The 21,842-nt window shown below is 54.3% G+C and overlaps 1 protein-coding gene across 11 annotated transcripts in view; it reads left to right on the forward strand.

Annotated features, from left to right (window-relative positions):
• Positions 1 to 21,842, forward strand: part of Ano1 (anoctamin 1) — a 164,961-nt gene that overhangs the window by 81,441 nt on the left and 61,678 nt on the right. For all 11 annotated transcript variants that reach the window (XM_063227673.1, XM_063227672.1, XM_063227670.1 and 8 more), the window contains 4 exons: positions 7,267 to 7,599; positions 18,241 to 18,339; positions 19,080 to 19,231; positions 20,563 to 20,617. In XM_063227673.1, the coding sequence (XP_063083743.1) occupies positions 7,267 to 7,599; positions 18,241 to 18,339; positions 19,080 to 19,231; positions 20,563 to 20,617 (639 nt within the window). The remainder of the gene's footprint in view (positions 1 to 7,266; positions 7,600 to 18,240; positions 18,340 to 19,079; positions 19,232 to 20,562; positions 20,618 to 21,842) is intronic.

The following is a 21,842-nucleotide window of genomic DNA, read 5'->3' on the forward strand; positions in this document are numbered from 1 at the left end:
GATAAGCCCAGGAGTGACCACTGACTCATAATTTGCACACAGCTTTTTCTTCATGGAGCTTTCTTTTGTGAATCCAGAGGCTGGGGATCAGGACCCTAACTGCAGGAAGGAGAGGTTACCCGGCCACATGCTGCCAGCAACATGGCCACAGATGACAGGAAGCAGCATCTTCGGGGTCATGGGCACAGGGCAGGCAAAATGGCAGGAGCCTCCCAGGGCATCCCCGGCACACTGCGGCCAGCAGTTGTCTCTCAGTCATTCCCGAGTCACCCAGCAAAGGCGGTTGTGTACCACAAAGACCACTGGGTGTAGGCTGCAAACAGTTCCCATCCTCTGCTGGGCATGGTGCCACATGCCTATAATCCTTGCACTCTTGGAGGCTGAAGCAGGATGACCACAAGTTCAAGCCCAACATGGCAATTTAGCAAAACCCTGCCTCAAAAAAAAAAAAAAAAAAAAAAAAATTAAAAGGCTCAGGATGTAGCTCAGTACGAGGGGCCTGGATTCATTCTCCTATACTGAAAACAAAAGTTCCTCCTGGTTCTAGATAGACATGTAGATATGCATTTCAAATGTGCAGGCATTGGCCTCAGAGTAAGCTGCTCCTCTTCTGGCTGTAGCTATGATCCTATATCCCTCCAACTGACCCTCTACCTGTCACAGCCAAGTTAAAGATGAAAATGACTTATCCAAAGAGGCAGGTGGGTATAAGAAAAAAGAATTCCAAAAGCCAGATGCCAAACAAATGCAGTTGATTCCATTAAATTTTCCTCATGTTCATTTTTGAGTATTTCTACCATCAAACTGATGGCCATCGATTGGGATTTGTGTACAAGCACTGATACCCCACAAGTACCTGACTGGCTAGGATCTGCCTATGGCTAAAACAAGGGCACTTCCTGCTTGTCCGCCACGGGAAACAGTCTGCTTATAGATTACCAAGTATGCCTGCTAATCATAAATTGATGTTTGTACTTGTGGTTTTCGCCAAAGATGAGGGGGAGGGGAATAAAAGTGAAGTTTCAAATGGATGCTCCTCTCAGGTCTGAAATTCAAAGAGTCTGATAACCAAGAGCAAGTTTGTAAGTCTTTTGCCAGGTATGGCATTGTACACCCGTAATCCCAGCACTTCTGGGAGGCTGAGGCAAGAGGACGGCAACTTTGAGCCCAGTATGAACCGTTTAGCCAGACCCTGCCTCAAAATAAAAAATAGGGATGTCACTCAGTGCAAAAGCCCTGGAATCACCACTCCAAAAAAAGAAAGAAAAAAGAACAAAATTTTGATAGTCTCTGATTTTATTTCTCTAAGTTTCCTAGACAAAAAAAAAAAAAAAAAAAAAAAAAAAAAAAAAAAAAAAAAAAAAAAAAAACATAGTAGAAGCCCTTAGGCCCATAATGGAAAACCTTTTAGAGTTTTCACGGACAACAGCCCGCTGTCGTACACAAGCCAGAGGTTTTGCCATCACTGCTTTAGCATGCTCGTGATTTCTCATGGGATGTATGTGTTCAGTTCCTGGAGCTCCGACTCCAGGGAGATGCTGTGAAATGAATCCACTGGGTTCCAGCCACATCCAAGCTGTGGGCACAGGGTTCCTCTGCCTCTCCTGCCCCTTCCTGGAGTCTGGACCAGATGTCAGCCCACTGTCGATATCTGTCATACCAGGACAGGGCTGGAAGCATGCTGCTGCTTGTGAAGGGGACGTCTGTCCTCCAGCATTTACCTGTGTGACCTCCAAGAGCTTGTCTCCTCCGCTGTTTTCCCGTCTTCCTTGACAAAGCCCTTTCCAGAAACCTCTCCCCGCAAATGCCAGGCCTTGGCCTTCCAAGCACCTCAGGGCCCCTGTCCCTCTTATCCCCCAAGCATCCTGTGCTGAAATCCTTTCAGTCTCCATCCCGATGAGGGGAAACTGAGGCTCAGTGGTGGGAGGTGTCATGTCCCAGGCACTGGCCTGAATGTCAGCTTGTGATCTTGCCTCTGACGGCCCCTGCCTGTTGTGGTACCCAGGCCCTAGTTCTCACTCATTGATGCACATTTAGGGCCAACCACCAACATGGGCATCAAGAGAACTCAGAAAAGAGAACATTCCGAGTCTTCCACACACTGAAATGGGAAGTTACCCAGAAAGTCTATCCCGCATCCGACCCAGTGTACTTGCATCTCTGTGTTTTTGTCTTGTTCTGCACAAGTCAAGCACCCAGGGGTCCATGCAAAGGCATACAGAGTTGGCCTCTCCGGACTTTACTTTCCAGCTCAGCTTGGAACTGCCCTGCAGGCTGGAGCCTCCCAGCCTAGGAGGAGTGGCCCACATTTTCTATTTCTAGATTGCTACTCTAATGCTTACTCCGGTGGACTTGGTCCAGACTGATACAACGAACACCTTAGCAGACAAAGCAGCTTGCCCAAGACCACACCATAACCCTGCCATGGGGCCAAGCCAGGCTCCCTGGGTCTCCCATCCCGTGCTTCCTGCAGAACCCGGTACACATGCAGCTCCCTTTGTCACATTTTAAAACCTGGATTCAGCCCGGTACCACCTTTCACTTGCACCTTTCACATGGTCCACTCTGACCATGAGGTTATTCTTCCCTGTCTTCCTCTGGTTCCTTATTTGTGTGTGTTCCTTGATTCCTGGTGACATGAAACTTCTTGAGGGTACACTCTCTGTCAAGGCCTGTTGTAAACTCTAAAGTTAAAATTCATCCCAAAACCCTCTGGCGGAAGTCACGGAATGAGGGAGGTCTCTGGAGGACAGAGGTCCTGAGGTGCTGAGTTCGGCCTGGAGGCAGAGCTGGTCTCTCAGCACAGGCCTGATGTGTCTACCTCGGTCAGGCCTCAGGCTGCCTCTGCCTCCTGGTGCCAGGAAGTTGGGGAGGTTTCTACCTTCCCAAAACTTGGGTCCTGAGAGCAAGTGTGTTCCCAGGTGCCCCAGAGGGCCGGTGCTGGTGATTTGTTCGCCTTGAATGTACTTCATCTTCTGAGGCCACAGCCTGGGATGTCTTACCTACCTCTTCCAAGATGGGACCCTTCCAAGATTCCTTCCTTTTCTTCAAGGGCTGTTAGCCTACCTGTTCTATGCACCTGGCTCTTTGGCAGTCAGGAGCATTCTGGCACCTCTGGCAGGTGCGGAGGGCCCTGCTGCTGGGTTCTAGGTAGACACAGTAGGACAGTCCTGGATGTGACCCCAAGTGGAGGCCACTAGGAGTGAAGGACTTATAAGAGATGACCCAGCACAGGACCCCGAATTGGCCAGAGTGACCAGGCACCCTGGAATCCTGAAGGCCGGGTTGAATTATAGAGGGAGCCATGGCAGCAGAGAGGAGGGAGCGAGGAGGAGGGACTGTCCTCCCCCACAGACACCCTGGGAGGGGTGTGGAAGACAGTGGAGGTGCAGAGAGGAGCTGCCACCCGTCCTGGCTTAGCATCATGGGACCCTGGTCCCTAAGCCCTGTGTAAGGCACTGAGCACCATGATTGCCCAGGATGGCGGCAGCCAGCCATGGAGCCTTGGTCCTTGGAGGCTGCATGTCCCTTGGTCTGCCACCTTGTACTCTCTCTGTCCCTACTGAACCCGACTAAGTTTTCCGCACATGGCCCATCTTCCAGGGTCAGTCTTTGGGGTGATCAGCACCTCAGCACCAGCTCACTGTGACTCTGCACTTCTGTGACCTTCCTGGGATACGGAGGACAGGAGTGTCTGCCCTTGGTCAGGGGACAGAAAGCAGGGTGATGAGATGGCCTTCAGGCGCCTGGCCCAGGCACGTTTTGGACTTACTGCTGAGCCCAGCAGTGCTCGGTCATCTACTCAGCTAATCCTCTGGCCCAGGAGACAGCATGAGCCACGCTCTTTGTCCTAGAGAACCAGGCCTGCGACTCAGAGGATGGGCTGCCCCACCCCCTCACACCCCTGACTGAGTTGCAAGGGACAGGGGCCAGGCTCCCACTGGTCCCTGCCTGTCCTGCCCAGCCCAGCCCCTGCCTGCCGTGAACTGGAAGCTGTAGCCCAGATGCCCCCTGGCCTTTGCTACCTACTGTGTATACCCACGCCCTCACCCACTGCCCTGGATGGCTTCAGAAGTGGCAGAGAAAGACTGAGTCCCTACTCTCGTAGTGCCCTTTAGCACCCAAGCCAGCAGGTAGAAATTTGGTAGCCAGGGTCACTAGTGGGCACCTGGAGTGAGCACCTCTCCCGCATGAGTCTCGACTCTCTACAGGTCAAATGGACCTAGGGACAGTGTCCCCTCTGAGGGGCAGCATTCAGTGAGATGGCATGCTCGTGTGCAGACAGAGCACACCCGGGCTGCTGTGCTATGGGGACAGGAGTGCCCGGCATGTGCAGGCAGGATTGAGGCTGGGCTCAACCTCCCCACTGCTCCTTGGCCTCAGGACCTTCGCCTTGCTGGTTCTTGGTTTTCCCCCTGCATGAAGGCGCATGCATCTTGTTGACTGTAGATATAAATCACGGGACCCAGGTCCTCATGAACGTGAGACCTTTACTGGAGTGCAGTTTCTGCTGACCTCAAGAGCCAGCCCTTTACTACCCTGTCCCAGATCCACCCCTTCCTCTGTCACCCGCTCACACAGGTATGATTCAGCCCATATGTACCTGGAAGCCTGGGTCACAGAGTCAGGGAAAAGAGGGGTTAGCAGTTCCTACATTATATCCAGGTCACCAAGAGCTGGATCCTGAGTTACTGTAGATCAAAGTTGATGGACCAGTTCCAACCTCCTGCTGGCTTTAGGAGCTAACCAGGCCCTGGCAGACCATGGGCCATGCTGTCTCCAAGGGGCAGCATCCTGGGGCTGAGCTGCCAGCTATAAAGCCCCTGCCCCTAGTAGGTGGAAGGATCCTGGGATCCTACCCACAAGGAGGCCTGGGCTCCTGCCATTGACACCTAGAAAAGATGGGCAGACATGGCCACTGGGCCCTGCCCCAGAACTCTTCGTCCCCCCTCCCTCCCCTGCAGCTGAACTGTGGACAGCAGTGGCTACTTTATGTCTCCTCCCACCATGCTGCCCAGCCCTTGAATGTTCAGGGAGGTCTTGTGCTCCCAGGCTTTGTCCATTATTCCCACTCCAGACAGGGAGTTGTCCTGCTGCTTCTCGCCACCACATACACAGCCCTGCCTGTCCTGGGCTCCAGGTGACCATGTCCCAAGGTAGACTTCCCAGGCTGCTATGTGTCCAGGTTAAGGCCAGCCTCCTAGGTGTCGGGAGAGCTTAAACGGCCTGAGCTGTTTAGGGAAACTTCAGCCTGTCTCAGCCTCTTGCGCCCTGAGCAACCTGAGCCTCGAGTGTGATGGGAACGGGTCCGGGTGGGACAAGAGGGAGAACAGTGGCTGAGGGCTGAAGCAGGGTCTTCCCACGGCTGGGGCTACACTGACCAGTTGGGTTGCAGACTAGGGAGCAGAGCCCAACAGGCTCATCCTAGTAAAGGATCTCCGTTTTCCTTCAGCTACTAGTGTGGAGGGGAGGGTTGGACCCTACACATAAGCTTATGGTCAGGAAAGGCTCCTGCAAAAAGAGACTTAGCAGATGACCTTGGATATCTGATGCCTGCCACCAGCATGCACCAGCCTGGAGCTCTACATAGATGGACTTTGGTCCCAGATGAAGATGCCTCTTGAGGCTGAGCAGGCACTGGGGGCATCTGTACTTGTCTGCAGGAACCTGGGGGAGCCAGGTGGTCAGACTAGGCTGAGGTCAGTGCGAGGACCACAGTGGCTTAGAGTGGCTTCTTAGGAGCCATCCCAGCCTAGTTTCATTCATTTTTCCCTTCTACCAAAGCCCAGCTTGCCAATGGACCTGTTTGCTTTCGGTTACCAGCAAAATCCCACAAGAGGTCTAACAGTTAGGGCTTCCAAGCAGCTTTGGGAGCCTCAAACCAACCCTCTTCTGGGCAACTGTGTGGATGCTTGGTATTTTAAAGCCCTGCACCGCACTTCCAAATGTCATTCAGGTCCTTGGGTTCCTTCAGGTAAGAGAGGAAACGGAGGCAGGACAGACTCTGCCAGAGCCCTGCCCATTACCTTGCCCGCCCCAGGGCACTTCAACACAGTCCTTGTTCACGAAGTTGGCTCCCTGTTCCTCCTTGCCAGGGAGCATCCAGCTCACTATGAGGGCCATGTGAGAGGCTTTGCCCAAAGACATCCAGAAAAGGTGGGAGATAGGTGGAAGTGCAGGGACACCGATGCCAAGGAGGCACAGAGTAGGCAGGAAACCACGCAACTTCCACGACCCCCAGGTACCAACCCTAGGTGCGCTCCTCCAGGTCCCTCTGAGGTCCCCAACAGGATGGACCACAACAGTGACCTTTCAGCCTCCCCCCTCCTCGTCCTACTCAGATGCTTAGTTCTCTCCTCTATAAACTGTTTGCATTTATGTGGTCTAATGGGGGCCCAATTTTAGGAGAACGCAGACTTGAGTGAGAGCCACACCTCTGACCACACAGCTGGACGGCGGCCCCATGGCCACCTTGACATGATGTTGCCTGGATGTTGCTCAGAGGTTGAGCCTGGCTCTGCTCTGTGTGAGGCCAGGTCCAGGTGTCTGTGTGACCAGTCCTACTTAGAAGGTTCACTTCGCAGCTCTCACGGTAGATTCTGGAGGCAGCCCTTTAGCCTGCTCTGACTGTGAAGACCAGAAGGCCTGCTGGGTGACCGCTGTGTGACTTAGCAACCTCATGCATATGTGATTAGCAGCAAAACGTCACCTTCCAGAAGCCAGGGCCTGTCTTCTTTGACTTCAGGCCCCAGGGCCATGCCTGGCTCACAGGAGGCATGTACTGGGTACAGCTGTCACTTAGCTCCCACAGGGGACTGGCTCCAGGGCCCCCTCTGAATATCAAATCTGTGGTTGCTGAGGCCCCTTTGGTAAAATAACGTAGTTTCTGCACATTATCTGCTCACATCCTCCTGTGTGCATTAAATCATCTCTAGACAACGTACAACACCTAACATGACGTAAATCCTACATTCAGAGATGTCATATGCATTGTTTTGTGAATAATGGCAAGAAATGAAAAGAGAAAGGTCTGTTTGTGTTAGGCTTTTCTGAATGCTTGTAATCCCCAGTTGGCTGAAACTGTGGATTCAGAACCAGTGGATCTGGAGCCCATGGCTGTGTGGGAGTCCTGGCCGTGGGGGGGTAGGGGTGGGGTGAGGTGGGGGGTGGCTATGTTTGTTGAGTGAGTGAGTCAGTGAGAGTCTGGAGCAGTCCACAGTCCCTCATGAACAAGCTGATCTCTTCTCTCCTCCTCCTCCTCCTCAGCTGCTCAACTCCTTGTCCGTGGACCCCGACGCCAAGTGCAAGTATGGGCTGTACTTCAGGGATGGCAAGCGCAAGGTGGACTATATCCTGGTGTACCATCACAAGAGGCCCTCGGGCAGCAGGGCCCTGCCCAAGAGAGTCCTGCACAATGATGCTGCCCTCGGGGCCCGGGGCGCCAAGCAGGACCAGCCCCTGCCTGGGAAGGGGAGCCAGGTGGAGGCGGGCTCACCCGAGCCCTCCGTGGACTACCACGAGGACGACAAGCAATTCCGCAGGGAGGAATACGAGGGCAACCTCCTGGAGGCGGGCCTGGAGCTGGAGCGTGACCAGGACGTAATTATCTAATTCTCTGGGCTTGGGGGGCAGTGCAGGGCCGGGGGTCATGGCCTGAGGGGTCTACTTTTTTTCTTTTAACTTTGCCTCCTTCTGGGGAAGGGTCAGACAGGTGTCAGGTGGGGTGAAAGGATTTCCAAGCAGCTTTGGGGAGCCTCAAACCAGTCCTCTTCTGGCCACATCTGCTCGGGCGGGGCTGGGTGGCCATGACCTTTAGGGTCAGAGCACTTCCTGCTCTGCTCTGTTGCTGCCCTGGGAAGACTCACCTCATCTGCATGGTGGGCAGGCTGTCCTGGAGTTCTCTTGGATGGCCTTGGCCCTTCCAGTCTGTAAAATGAAATAGGTCTGGGGGGTCTCTGCTCAGAAATCCATGAGTCTGTGACACTGAATTCTTCCTTTCCAGCAAAGCTTAAAAATCTTGCTCGGAAACATTCTTGAGAGAAGCAAGGGTCTCTTGGTCCCCGGGACCTGGCTGCTGTGATGGCTGAGGTCACAGCAGTATATCAGGTGACTTTAGCAAGAGCTACCTTTGACAAGTCACCCGATGGCTAAAGGTGCTCGGACCAATGCCTTCACCTCTCACTGCTCGGGACCCTTCTTTACATGAATGGGCAGAAAGGTACCTGCTCTACAGAGCTGTCCTGACCAATCAGGAATCAGCAAAAGTCTCTAACGCACTGGAAAAGTCCTCGGTAGGGTACCTCAGGAGGCTGTTGAGTCAACTGCGAATATTTGAAAGAAAAGTTGGCATGAGTTTGAAATCACAGTGTCCTTCAGTAACGAATACGTTCAGTTCCATACCAAGAAAGCCTTCAGCCTCCACACCGAGAGGCCCTGGAGATATAAACAGTCAAAAAGGCTCAGCAGACCAGCTTTTGACCTTGACTCCACATGACCTTAATCTGAAGGTCCAGGAATCTTGCCCAGGGCCCTGACTCCCTGAGCCCCTGCTCACCTTCCCCAGGTGCAGCTGCCACAGGTGTGCAAGCTCCTCAAAGGGGCGGACCGGGAAAGGCCTTGAAAAGTTTGGATGATTGGGAAGCAAAGATTTGAGGCTGACAAGGATTTGAAGGGTTTCCTCCTGGCTTTGGGGCCAGCAGCAGGCTGGTATTTGCTGGTACTTCTGAGTCTCTGTCTCACTGTGTCTCTGAGCAGTTGATTGTCACTGACTTTTCTCGTTGTTCCGCCCTGCCTGCCCTGCAGCTTTTTGAACAATGGGGTTACTATTGGAGGTCAGTCTCAGCATGTCATTTTATAAATGGAGGGACACGCGGGCACCACTCGGGCCCTCCCCAGGAGCTGAGGCTGGGAGTTTGAGCCCTCTATGCCTTGTCTGTTTCCCAGGGGACTGGTCTATGTCCGTGTGAGTTTTCCCTGACGACAGCTTTAAACTCTCAGGCTAGACAGCAGCTCTGCGGCCTGGTAATTCATACTGACCTGCCCCAGACCTCAGATCTCTACCTATCCTGCCAGGCCTCAGTTTCCCGGCGTATGAGATTAAAAATAGCAGAAGTGTTTACACCAGGTTGTCATTGCAAAGTGCTTAACGCAGAGCCTGGCACATGGCACATTCTTTACTGGCTGATGTTAGGACGTTATTATGTGGTCTATCAGAACAGAAGAGTGAGAGAGGATCCTCTCCAAGTCCCATTAAATGCCATATATAAATATCCTTTAGCAACTAACCCCAGAATTGCATGGATAATCTGCCTCTAGAGCTAAATAAAGGTGATCTGTGTCCTAAAAATGAGAATGTAATAGCTGTAATTCAAGCTACTCAGGAGGCTGAGGCAGGGAGGTTCAAGAACAGCCTGGCAACTTAGCAAGATCCTCTTTCAAAATTAACAGGGCTGGGCTGTAGCTCAGTGGTAGAGCACTCGCCAAGCATGTGCGGAGTTCTGGGCTCAATCCCCAGTACTGAAGGAAAAACAGGAAAAAAGGAAGAAAGGAAGGTGGCATTGTGGTAAGGGCAAGACAGTTCAGGTTTTCAGAGTGTTCCCACCTCTCTGCTGGAACCTTAAGTCATCATTAGTGTTTTACAAGAGTCTCCCACAAACCCCACAACTTTCCTTTGTGATGCACGGGGCCAAGGACTGCTTCACTGCTTGCCTTCCCCACCATCCCAGAGGCGGGCAGACCCGGGACCTGGGAAAGGGCTATTTGTGCACACGCTGGGGAGATTAGCGGACAGCGCTGTAGCCCGATCTATTTCAGGGAACAGAGCTGCTCTGGTTAATGAATCATCCCCCAGGCTGTCTCAGATTATATGGAGCCAAAAGGTTTACAGTTAGAAAAGCGAGAGCCTTCAAGAGAGCCCACTTACACAATCTTATCCAAGTTGAAGCAAAACTCTAGGATTAGATACATGGAATAAGTCCATAGACTCAATCAGATCCTCAGATGCTCCATGGCACCACTCCCTGGGCTCTGAAGCTAGGTTTTCAGTCTCAGCACTGTTGACACTTGATATTTTATGGCACCCCTAACCCCTGCCTGGCTAACTGCTTGTCTTGGTTACTTTTCTCTCATTGCTGGGACAAAATACCCAACACCCAAAGTGAAGGAAGGAAAGGTTTATTTAGCTCACTGTTTGTGGAGGTTTCAGTCCTTAAGCAGCTGGCTCCAAGGCAGGGTGGTATGGCGCTGGGGCAACACTTCAAGGCAGCGGCCAATAAAAGCAGCCAGAGCAAGAGTGGGGGAGAACAAGTCTTTTTCTCCTCCCTTATATTGTACATAGGCCACCTCCCCCCCTCCAGGGTGGGTGCAGCACACATAACATCCCCTCCTCTTGCACAGGATGGGGATATTTACAAAATAAGAACCCTGGCTGCCTGCTGAGTCTGTTGGCTAAACTTCTAAACTTCTCAAGTTGACAAATGTATCAATTATAGCACTGCTATGCCCACACAGTTAGACAGCAAAAATGTCCCCAGACATGTCCCACCCCAAATCACACCCCATAGAGGAAGCCTTGCTCCAAAGCCTGGCCAGGGAGGCAGACAAAAAAAAAAAAAAAAAAAGAAACACAGATGTGGAGGAAAGCAAGATGACCCCTGGGTGGGACTCCAGCCACCTCCGGAGCTGCCTGCCAGCCTGCCCTCTGTGGCTGTGACCAGGTAGCCTTGCAGAGGCCACAGGCACACAGCTATGACCTGGCTATGTTCCCCACAGAACACTAGTGGCCGTGTCATGCTGTGGGGCTTCCAGGTACAGTGGCTCTGAGCTCACACAGACGGAAGCCCTGAGCTTGCTTTCCCAACAGGACAGGTTTATTATGCGAGACACCAGTGTGGCATGTGACAGTGCACATGCTGGGAGGTAGACTGGCCGAGGAGGCAGTGGGGACAAGATTCCAGCTGTGTGTGTCTCCTGTGGTGCCATAAAATGGGCAGTTAAAACAGCGTGAGTTTCTTCTGCAGTTCTGAAGGTCCAGAGTTCATAGTCAAGGGCCACGGTCCCTCCAAGGGTTCGAGGAGAGCAACCTTCCTGCCTCTTCCAGCCTCTGGAGGCTTTGTTCTTGGCTTGTGGCCGCATCACTCTTTCTCTTTGTCGTCACATTACCCCTCCTTTGTTGCATCTTGTGTGATCTCTCTTCTTTTTATAAGGTCACTCATTCTTAGGGCCCATCCTAAGTCCATGTGACGATCTAGCTTGATCACATCTGCAAAGACCCTGTTTCCAAATAACAGCATGGACACAGGTCCCAGGGCTAGGGCTTGTGCATACGGGATAAGAGACTTGTGTAACCCACTCCACTAGCTGAGATACTGCTCTGAAGGGGGCCCCCAGAGTAGGAGAGGTTTGGACATCAGCCTGAGTCCCTGCAATGGGGAGATGGTCCATAGCCGGGGCAGGCAGGACACATGATTTGCAGAGTGATGGGTCCAGCCATGGCCTGGCCAGCCTTCTCTCAGGACAGGATGTGTGTGGGAGCCCTGGGTCTTGCCCAGGCACAGGTTCTGGTTCCGCAGATCTGGGGTCCTAGACTGACCTCTGAGGTGTAAAGAGCATGAGTAAGGCTTGTCCTCCACTGTCACAGAAGTGTTCCCAGAGAAGTCTCTCCACCCAACCTCCACAAAAGCCTGCTGCACACTGTCCATCTACATGGAGGTGCCATTCGTGGATCCAGGGCGCCACGAGCTCGGGGTGACAGAGTGACAAGTCCTGGAGAGAAGCCCCAGATACCTTAAAGAGAGCTCTTATGAACAGGAAAGGGCTGTATGCTCTGAGCCACAGTGACTTTCAAAGGTGGCTGTCCTGAGGGGCCGGGGCCCTGGGGTAGCCCACCACCATGGGAACAGCAGGAAGGGAATGTTCAGAGGGCAGGGACCAGGCTGAAAAGTCTCAGGTCTGTCTCTTTGTCTGTCTGTCTGTCTGTCTGTCTGTCTGTCTGTCTCTGTATCTCTCTCTCTCTCTTCTCCCCCTCTCTCTCCCTTCCTCTCCTGTCTCTCCTCTCTCCCTCTCTACTCTCCCCCCCACCACTTCTCCCCCACTGCCATTTCCTGACTCTCCCTCCTGCTCACTCTCCCTGCGGGGTCGGCATCCAGGGTCTCTTAGAGGGACAGGGGTAGTTTGTGGCCAACATATTTTCTTGTAACAAAAACCCATTAGTGTTTTTGAAGTCCAGCCTCAAAGCTTGCTGGGTGTTATTTATGTCCGTGGGGTCACTGCAGAGGACACCCAGCCCTGAAATCCAGCCATGTACACTGGGTGGCCGGGCCCACACTGCCCTGACAGTGAACCTGACCCTGGCTTGGCAGAAGCTGCTAAGGCCGTGGACACAGGACCTCATCAAAGGCGGCTGCCCTCCTGCTGTGGTTGGGAGATCTCTGGGGCCCAGCTGGCACTCGCGTCCCTCACTGTGCCTCTCTGGAGCTGGTGACCCATCTTTGAGGATGCCGCTCTTGAAAAGCAGGCAGGAGGCAAGTGCTCCTCTCACCCAGCTCTGAGGGACGCAGGAGCAAAAGGGGAGAACTCAGCCTCTGAGCTGGAGCAAGGGGCAGACATTCCAGTGCACGCTTAGACCCCACTGGGCCGTGTCCCAGAGCAAGTGGCATCCCCTCTCTGGGTCTCAGTTTCCCCATTTGTAAATAGAGGTGATGATTCCACCTTCCTCTGAATGGGGACTCAGGGTTAAGATCAGTACTGGGGCCAGCAGTGAGGTTAGTATCCCGAGAAATCTCGAGCATAGGCTGCTCACATGACTCACAGACCAGGGCCACAGGAAGGCAGAGTTGAAGCTGCACTCCATGCGAGGCTGTCCCGCACCTGTCCCCCTGCTGACCAGGGAGGTGACCAGAGAGGCTGGTAGGCTAGCTGGCCAAGGTCCCTCGTACCCACTGCCGAGGCCCTGCGGATAAGGGCAGGTATTAATATGGGGTGGGGGTAGCACTCCTTATCACCCTGGGCACTAGCAGTGGGCCTGGAAGGCTTGGGCTGGGAGGGTCAGGTCCAGTGCCAGCTCTCCAGAACAAGTTTGGAAGCAAGCTGCCCCACCCCTTCGGGCTTCCCTGCAGCGGCAGGAGAATAGGTGGAACGGGGATGGAGCTGGGTGACCCAGACCTCGGCAGGACTAACCTAGAATCCTGTCCCCTGCCCTCTTTGACGAAATCTGTGCCATCTGGCTGCCCTTCAAAGGCCCTTGGTTATGTCCAGCTCCAAGAGGGATAGAGTCAGTCCACAGACTGGGGACTCTTCAGGCCAGTTGTTAAGCCTTAGGGAGCTTGAACCATGCCACCATGACACACACAGCCTGGGGTTCTCCTCTGCACCCCTTCATCCAGCTGTCCCTGGAGGAGCAGAGTATTTGCCATCGTGGCCATCAAGGTTTTAGTTCTTGTTACGCTATTTTTATTTCTAAAAGTTCGGCATGGTTCTTTTCCAAGCCTCCGTGTCATTGTTTAATGGTTTCTTGTCCTCTTCTTGAGGCTGGTTTCCTTACTTAGATGAGCAGGGTTGGTGGACGCCCCTTCCAATGCCCAGGATCCCCACCGATCCCTGTGAGATGTGGCACCTCCCTCTGACTAGGTCATTTCTCATGGGCTCTTCCTCCCCATGGCTCCTCAGTCCAGCCAGTCTGGCAGTCTGGTCTGTGAGTGAGATTTGAGTGACCCTCACCCTCACAGAGGCCCTCAAGGGTTCCCACATCCAGAAGGGCTGCTGCATGATGGATAGGAACCACCCTGGACCAGTCACGCTAAAGTGTAATCTCTCTCCTGGGAGAGGAGGGGAGGCTGGTTGCTAGGTCCCCCCATCCCCTGCCTTGTCTCAGGCTCGCAGAGGGCTGACGCCAGTCACACCACCTCAGCCTCTTTGCAGCCTTGGCGTTAGAGGAATATTCCCTGCTGGGTCACCTGGCAGTGGCCTCTCTTGGGGCCAGACCCCACGTGGGAGGGTCATCTGTCCCACCCCTGCGGTGGACAGGCCTGCACTGACACCTTCCTCCTCAGGCTGCCATAGCCAGCCCAAGTGACCTCTGGGAGGCTGTCTTAGTCCCTGCTCTCGGCAGGGTTTCCCCCGCCGCAGGCCCTGGCAGCTTCCTGCTCCCTTCTCAGTTCTGCAGCACCTTGGCAGCCATTACTTTTTCTTCTGTCCAGTATTTTACTGTTACCCGTGGGGGGTTGCCGTGGGTAACCCGTCACTGGAGCAGGAGTTGGAAGAGACCGCTCTGGTGATTCACGTACCACTTACTGCAACCACAGCCATCCTGCAGTGGGCCTTGGGGCCACACCCTGGCCTAGGCCTGGGGATGACATGGCCGCAGCCCATCACCACCACATTCTTGGCAAACAGCGACTGTGCCCGCTCCATTGAGTTCCCAGGGCCCCGAGACTCAAGTCTAGAGAGCGAGTCAAGAGGACATAGAAGGACCCTAACTCCCCACTGGACTTTGTCCCTGAGGCAAGCATCCTAATGGCCTGCCTAGCTCTGGCCAGGCCTGCACAGTCTGGAGCCAGTCCCCGATTTCTGCACAGTGTAGACGTGGCACACAGTACACAAGACACAGAAGACACTAGTGACGGGTGATGCTTCCCCATGCAGACCCAGGGACTGAGCACATGCACTGTCTTGTGGGCTCTAGGCATGCCCTCTGGGAGCCATGGCAGGAATGATCGATGAGAGTCCCTGCCACACTCGCTGTTGGAGCTCCTAGACCAACCGTCTCCGGGCCTTCATCCACATCTCCTGAAGTGACCAGGGAGACAGGAGGAGGAGGAGGGGTGAGTGCCAGGGCAACCCCAGCTGTGGTACAGCAGGTGCTCAGAGATGGCCCCTCCTCCTTCCTCCATCATAGCCAGTACTAATAGGGCAGGACAGAGCCATGCCATCATGGGGACCACAGCAGTGTCCAGAAGACACCACCTTGATGGACATGCAGGCCTTCCGGCAGTGGGGGTGTGTGGGAGCCCTTTCATCCCTGGCCACCACGAGCCCCCTGTGGGAACCTTCCAAGTTTGGATGGTTCTCTTCTTTCCTCTGAGACAGTAGTAGCAGAAACAGTTCTTTTAACTGGGGCTCAGCGTGGAGGTGTGAACACACTTCATGCTCTGTACCGAAGTGATGTTGCTGGCCCTCCCACCCCCACCTCTTCTGGCCTGGGGGACCTAACCCTATCCCCTCGCAGAGCTTGTGGCCCTGCCAGGTTGTACACTTCCACCCCCATGGCCATGACTCTGGGTCTACAGTCTCCACATCCTCCAGCAGAAGGGACCAGAGCAGGGCAGGACTTATTCCTCTGGGGATTCCTCCTGCTGCCGTGTACCACGGTCTGGCTGGGCATCATGTTCTAAAACTGCCCACATGTGTATCTGCTGAACTGGTCCCATGACCTCTTTCCCAAGTCCCTCCAGATGTTTCCCCCGGAGAGACTCTGCTGCCCACGTAACCAGGGGCACATGTTTTCCCAGGAGGCCAGCAGTAGGCTCTTGACCACCAGTGACAGATGTCTCCATGGACTTGGAAGAGTGTATTTTGAGTCTTGCATGTGGGTGAGCGGCACCAGAAATAAATCTGGGTCGGTAGCAGGAAAAGACGGGCTCTACCGCACGTGGGCTGGGGAAGGTCATCCCTCCTGACTCAGGGATGTCCTGTGATGTCAGCCTGTGAATCACCAGGACTGGGGGACCTGCTTTGGTGAACTAGACAATGCAGGTGAGGTCCCAGCTGCCTGGAGGGCAGGCAGAGCCCACTCTGAGCTCACCTCATATTGCCCTGACCTCCAGCCAGCCAGAGGACTGGACGAGGCTGTGGGAGGTCCCTTGCTCTGTTCACAGATGAGGAGTGGGGCCAGAGAGCCACTGTCCCCTCACCCTACTTCTCAAGGGTCTCGAAGAATCTGGGCTTCTCACATGAGGGAGCCCAGGCAATGCTGCAGGCTCAAGGGTGCCCCATGTTGCAGGCTATGACCCTCACAGGACCCATGCTTCTGCAAACCTCACCCCCACCCCCTGCATGCTCAAACAAAGTCCCGCAGGACTCTATCCTGTAGCTTCCTGAGTGCAGTGTGCAAAGGTGGCCTTATTTGAAAAGAGTCTCAGCAGGTGATTAGGTTAACTTAGGATGATCCTTAAATCCAATAGGAGAAAGAGAAAGAGACAGGACCCCACAGGGAAGGAGGCCAGGTGAGGACAGACAGGTTAGAGATTCAGCCATGAGCCCAGCAACACCTGGAGTCCCCAGGCACTGGCAGAACATGGGAGGAAGTGTGGCCCTGGCCACTGCTGCATTTCAGCCTTCCGGCCTCCAGGACTAAGAGGATATCCTGTGGTTTAAAGCCCTGCTGCTGCGGTCATTGGTTATAGCAGCCCCAGGACACTAATAACATAGCATAGTAGGCATCTCTGTGCCTCAGCTCCCCCAGCCGTAGCAGAGCACAGGGAACGACCTACCTCACAGACTTGTTGTGAGGACCTAATGGGGTGATATACCTCCAAGGCGTAAAGCAGGGTCTGGCAGGAGAGAAGTGCATGTGAGGTCCATCACTGTCATCACCGCTCTTACAGTTACCCTTCACTCATTCGCTCATCCACTTGATCACGAGTGCAGAGCACCTGCCCTCTGTGGCCTGTGGGCATTGGGGCAGCAGGCAAGAATGCCCAAGCAGAACAAGCCCATGTTCAGGACTGGACCCGGTGCTATTGGTAATGGAGCGAGGCTGGGGGCTTTGTGGGGTGAGGTCAGGCTTTAGGTCAGCACAGATGACCCGTGGAAGAGGTTATTGAGGATGGATGAGAGAAGCAGGAGGTGGACCTAGGGCATCGAGGAGGTCCTGCTCCTCAGGGGGACTCAGAGCAGCCCCAAAGACAGTCAACTCAGTCCTTCTCCCTAGCGGGCATTGCCTGGGCCCCAGGGCCAACACTGCCACGGCCACAGTGCTCCATGGGCACACCTTTTCACCCTCCCCAGCTTTGCTTGCTTGAATGTCATCCCCAAGTGTCTTTGGCTCTGTTGCTTTCTGCCAGCAACCTACAGGCACCCATGTATTGTGCCACCCCTTGGCCTCTTGGCATAAGGGGGTACAGACCACAGTCAGTTCTGGATCCCAGCTGATGGCCCTGTGGCCTGAGCTGGTGAGCCAGTCCCTGCCAGCGAGTCCCCCTGGGTCTCAGACCTAGGCAGGAGGGGTGAGTGGGACCTCGGTCTGGGGCTCCAGTTTGCCCTTCCCTTCGAGCCTCAGGGGACCAAGGACTCACGGCCCGCAGGCACCTCTGACTCAGGGTCCCTTGTGCTCTTTGCTGCTTTGGTTGTTACAGTAGTGCCATATGGCAGCTGAGGGTTTCGGGCGCAGAAGTCCAGCAGAGTTCACATGTGAGTGGCAAGTGTGTTGTAACTGCATAGATTCTATGCCTTTCATGAAGCTCCTGTCTCTGAGCATTTTAGGAGGTCGCCCCTCATGGAGTGTGAGACCCTAGGGATAGGGCAGCCTGAGCAGGAGCTGTGTCTAACATGCACGCTGTGAGGCACTAGGCTGGGGCAACCTCCTCTTGGGCTTCAGTGTTCCCATCTGTAAAGGGGGCATGAGCAGTGCTGTCCTCCTTCTTGGAATGAAGGCCACTGTAGCCAGTCCTCATGAAGCCTTGTCCTCCACACTCAGTGCTCAGTGTCAGTGACCCTTGGCTGGTGTGTTACTGCCCTGGAATGGAAAGGTGATTTGTCTTAGCTCACAGCATGTTGGTAAGGAAGCCAAACTTGAACCTAAATCCACCCTTGCACCCTGGACCCAGGCTGCCACTTCTGTGAGTGGAGTGTATGATGAAAGGGACCCAGGAGGGAGGACAGAGGGGATTTGTCCTCAGCTGTCACCTCCTCATCACTGCTTGGGAAGGACCTTGGGCTGTGTTATGAAAGGTTCTCTTGGGGGCCCCGGAAACTTCCCAGATGCTTTGGAGTCTGGGCTCCCAAACCTCTCTAGGCCCTCCTGGCTTTAAACATTCCCATGTGACTTGGAGGAGTCCCCTTCCCCCTGCCATCTGCAAGCAGAGGGACCCCGCCATGCTGAGAGTATGGTCAGGGCGGGGTGGCTGGTGACAGGCAGGTGCAGTGCGCACAGCAGCTGCTCCATGAACCACGTGTGCACCCGAAGAGGTAAAGATGGTTTTCCACGTGCACGGCCCACCCTGACTGGGGACTCTTCTCTTTTAGACTAAAATCCATGGGGTTGGGTTCGTGAAAATCCACGCCCCCTGGAACGTGCTCTGCAGAGAGGCTGAGTTTTTGAAGCTGAAGATGCCGACAAAGAAGGTTAGTGGTGATGTTACTATTACAAAACACATCATCAGGTCTGAGTGCCCCCCCCCAACCTGGCCAGAGCCCGTTAAAGCTCTGGCCTCTTGAAGAGTGGGCTTTATTCCCGCCCCAGCGAGGGCACTGTGGCTGAGGTGTGATGAGGTTTCCCTGGTTCTTGTGTCCCCATCATGAAGACTGTGACCCCAATCCTTGGTGACCTTCACAGCCTCCCAACCAAATCCTACCAGGAGAAGGTCCAAGCTCTGGGCCACTGGAATTTATGATAAATACAGATCCAGTTAAACTTTGAGCTCGGGTGCCTTTATGCTTGTGGGGTCTCAGCTCATTTATCAGATTCAATTTAATTACATTTCCTAGCTTGCTGGGATTTTTCCTTTTAATCTCTGAAAACTTTATGGCCGAGAAGAGTCTGACAATGGAGCTGAGCGTGGCTTCCATGTTTACTTGTGCTTGTGAGGAGCTGAAGCCAGGCTCCTCGATGAGTTGGCCCTGGGTTTCTCTTTAGAAACAGCAGTAGAATCTAGGGGAAAGGTTTCTGAAATGTATCATAATTGAGCTTTTCCCAAAACGCTGAACTTCAAGGATCAACCCAAAATCTGGGCAGGGAGGGGATATCCTGGCCACCAGGGACCCTGCTGGGAAGTGGGAGGGTAGTACTCTGACCGTGCGAGAGTGGACCCCAAGGCCAGGGCTCGAGAGAGTGAGGCCAATCCCTGCTCCTATCTCGCCTGCAGATGTATAACATTAGTGAAACCCGCGGCCTCCTGAAAACCATCAACTCGGTGCTGCAGAAGATCACGGACCCCATCCAGCCCAAGGTGGCCGAGCACAGGCCCCAGACCACGAAGAGGCTCTACTATCCCTTCTCCAGGGAGAAGCAGCACCTGTGAGTGGGCCCCCAACTGTCTGCAGACACCGCTGTCTGGTTTTCACCTCTAGCAGGAAATCCACACGGCCACTTCTTCAGTCCTTCCCCCTCCCCCCAAAAAAGAGAAAACTTTGGCCCCTGGTGGATATTGTGAGAGTTTTATAGTTGTACCAGGGAGAGTCTGTGGAATGAATTCTAAGGTCACCAATCACTGCAGGATTAGAGGCACTGGCTTGCCCAGCCCAGTAACATTAGGAAGAGCCACATAGGCAGGGTCCTTGGCACCCTTCCTGCCCAGCTCCTTCCCCTGTGCAGCTGGTTAACAGCCACACCTTCTGCAGCAGGCAGCTGCTAGCCAAGCAGCTCGGGGAGGTGGAATTGAAAAGCGTCCGCACAGGGAATCCTGAGCCCCAGGGACCGGAGGCCAGCTGCATCGTTGCCTGGCAGTGCCAACTCCACTCGGGAACCTTCCATCCTGCCTTGTTCCCATGGGGCAGTGGGGCGTAGCCACCTGAGTCAGTGGTGGCTGCACCCTCTCCATGGGCCCTGCTGAGCAAAGCAGGAGCGTGGGCAGAGGAAACCTGGGGGAGTCTGCATAGCGAGCCTGGGGCTGGACACCACTAGCCTCATGGGTGGGAAAAGGGCCAGGAGTGCACACGGCTGCCTCGCCTTGCAGCTGGGGCACCTACCCTGTAGATGTTGTAGTTGCTGGGGGAGCTGTATGCTTCACTCACTTCATGGCCAGTCGTGGAGGGTGGTGGGTATGTTGGAAAAAGAAAGGGACCCCTGGCCGGTTCCTGCCACCAGCTCTGTCTAGAACTAAGGCCCAAGCAGTGGAGAGCTGTGCCTTTTACCTGGACCTTGGCCAGGCCCTGTGCCACCCTCCAGCTCTCTCCTAAGATCGTGAGGAATAAGTGGCTTTACTGGAGATTTCCCTGTGCCCTCAGGAAGGCTCAAAACAATCTGCACCACCCAAAACATCAGGACCCAAACCTCTGGGTAGTGCCAAGGAAATCGTTTTCAGAATTGGAACTGTGTTGTGGTGGAATGATCCTGACCCTGTCCCCCACTGCACCAACTCTAGAAGCTGCCCGCTGGGGATGTCATCAGGGAGGGTAGCCTGTACCTGGGGTCTCTTCCCACCACCATGGGTGTCAGCTCCATCAGGTGTGGGGCCTGGCAACACAGACTGTCCTACATGCCTGGGAATGGGCAGGTCATGCCTGGTGTGCAGACAATTCTGTCAATTGCACACGGACTGCTAGTGGGGACAGGGTGACTTCCCAGGGCCTGGAACCCCAGAGAACTGCCTCCAGGAAACAGCCTGTCTCCTCCCCGTGTTTCAACAGATTCGACCTGTCCGATAAGGATTCCTTTTTCGACAGCAAGACTCGGAGCACAATAGTAAGTATCGTGGTCGGAATCGCCTCTCCAGCAAGCAGGGAGGCTCTAGAGACGAGAAGGATAATTTCATTTCGGTGAAACTCCTGCGGGTGGAAGCCGGCTCTAATTGTCTGCGACAGAAATAATTAGAATAATGAAATGAGAGGGCAGCAGCAGCCCAGGGGACAGCCAAGGCCCTGGCCGGCTCCAGAGGAGGAGGGTGAGAAAGAACAAAGCCACAGGAAGGCCAGGAGGAGGGGAGGGAATCGGCAGCCCCTGAGTGCCTGCTGCCTTGTACTGTGTCCTCGAGGGTCCTGCCAGGTCTATCAGTGAGCAGGCACAGCGTGACGGCTGGCCAGTGTGGGCAGAGGTGTGGGTGAGGGTCTATTGCTAGGCCTTTGCCAGACAGCAAACTGAGGTTTGAAATCTGAGCAGGCCACCCTGCCCTACTCAAGATACTGACTTAATGTTTATCTAGCCGCTGCCAACTTATCCCCTAGCCAAGCCAGGCTGTGCATGGCGCAGGACCCAATTTCTATCTAAACAAGAAATTAACCTGGCAGCCAAGTCACACTGTCATTCTCTCTGCCTGCCCAGAATGCGCTGCCTGGCCGGGCTCCGTGTGGGGCTCAGAGGGGGTCAGCCCGGTGCAAATAATGCCCCTCATCACCTCCGTCCTGAGACTGGCGGGCAGCCAGCTGCAGGATGGTGGTACAGGGCGCTGTGGCATCAGGGGCTGCAGCTCCTGCCAGGACAGGCAGGTCTGAGTCCCATCCCCCGCTGCACCCCTTCCACCCGTGTGACCCCCTCTGGACAGTCCCCTGGCCTGAATTAGGACAAAGACAATTCTGGCTTGCCCCCCAGAGGCACCTATGCACCTCCGCTGGGTTATTCATGTAGGTTCGTGCCAGGTACCATGTCATTGTTGTGGGGGATTTTATTATTATTAATGGTAGAACTAATTTTAGCAATTAGATTGCATGATAACAAACAAGGAACTCAGACGAAACAACAGAACTTAGAGCTAACATGTCTGCAGGAGCCCCACCCTCACCCCAGATGCTGGCCTTCTGGGAAAACTGCAACAGGGTTAACCTCTGAGCTGTGTCCCCTCTGTGTCACTGTGACATGGGAAAGCACTGGGTAGCCATCTGTGTAAGACAAATCCCTCACTTGTGTTTCACTATGTATGATGGCACTTGGACTCCATATTCTCTGGGGCCGCTTGAATGTACCCCAGGCAGGG

The sequence above is a fragment of the Cavia porcellus genome, unplaced genomic scaffold (genome assembly GCF_034190915.1).
Source record: "Cavia porcellus strain 051 isolate PalLab524CR breed Dunkin Hartley unplaced genomic scaffold, mCavPor4.1 scaffold_17, whole genome shotgun sequence".
In the NCBI taxonomy this organism is placed as follows: domain Eukaryota; kingdom Metazoa; phylum Chordata; class Mammalia; order Rodentia; family Caviidae; genus Cavia; species Cavia porcellus.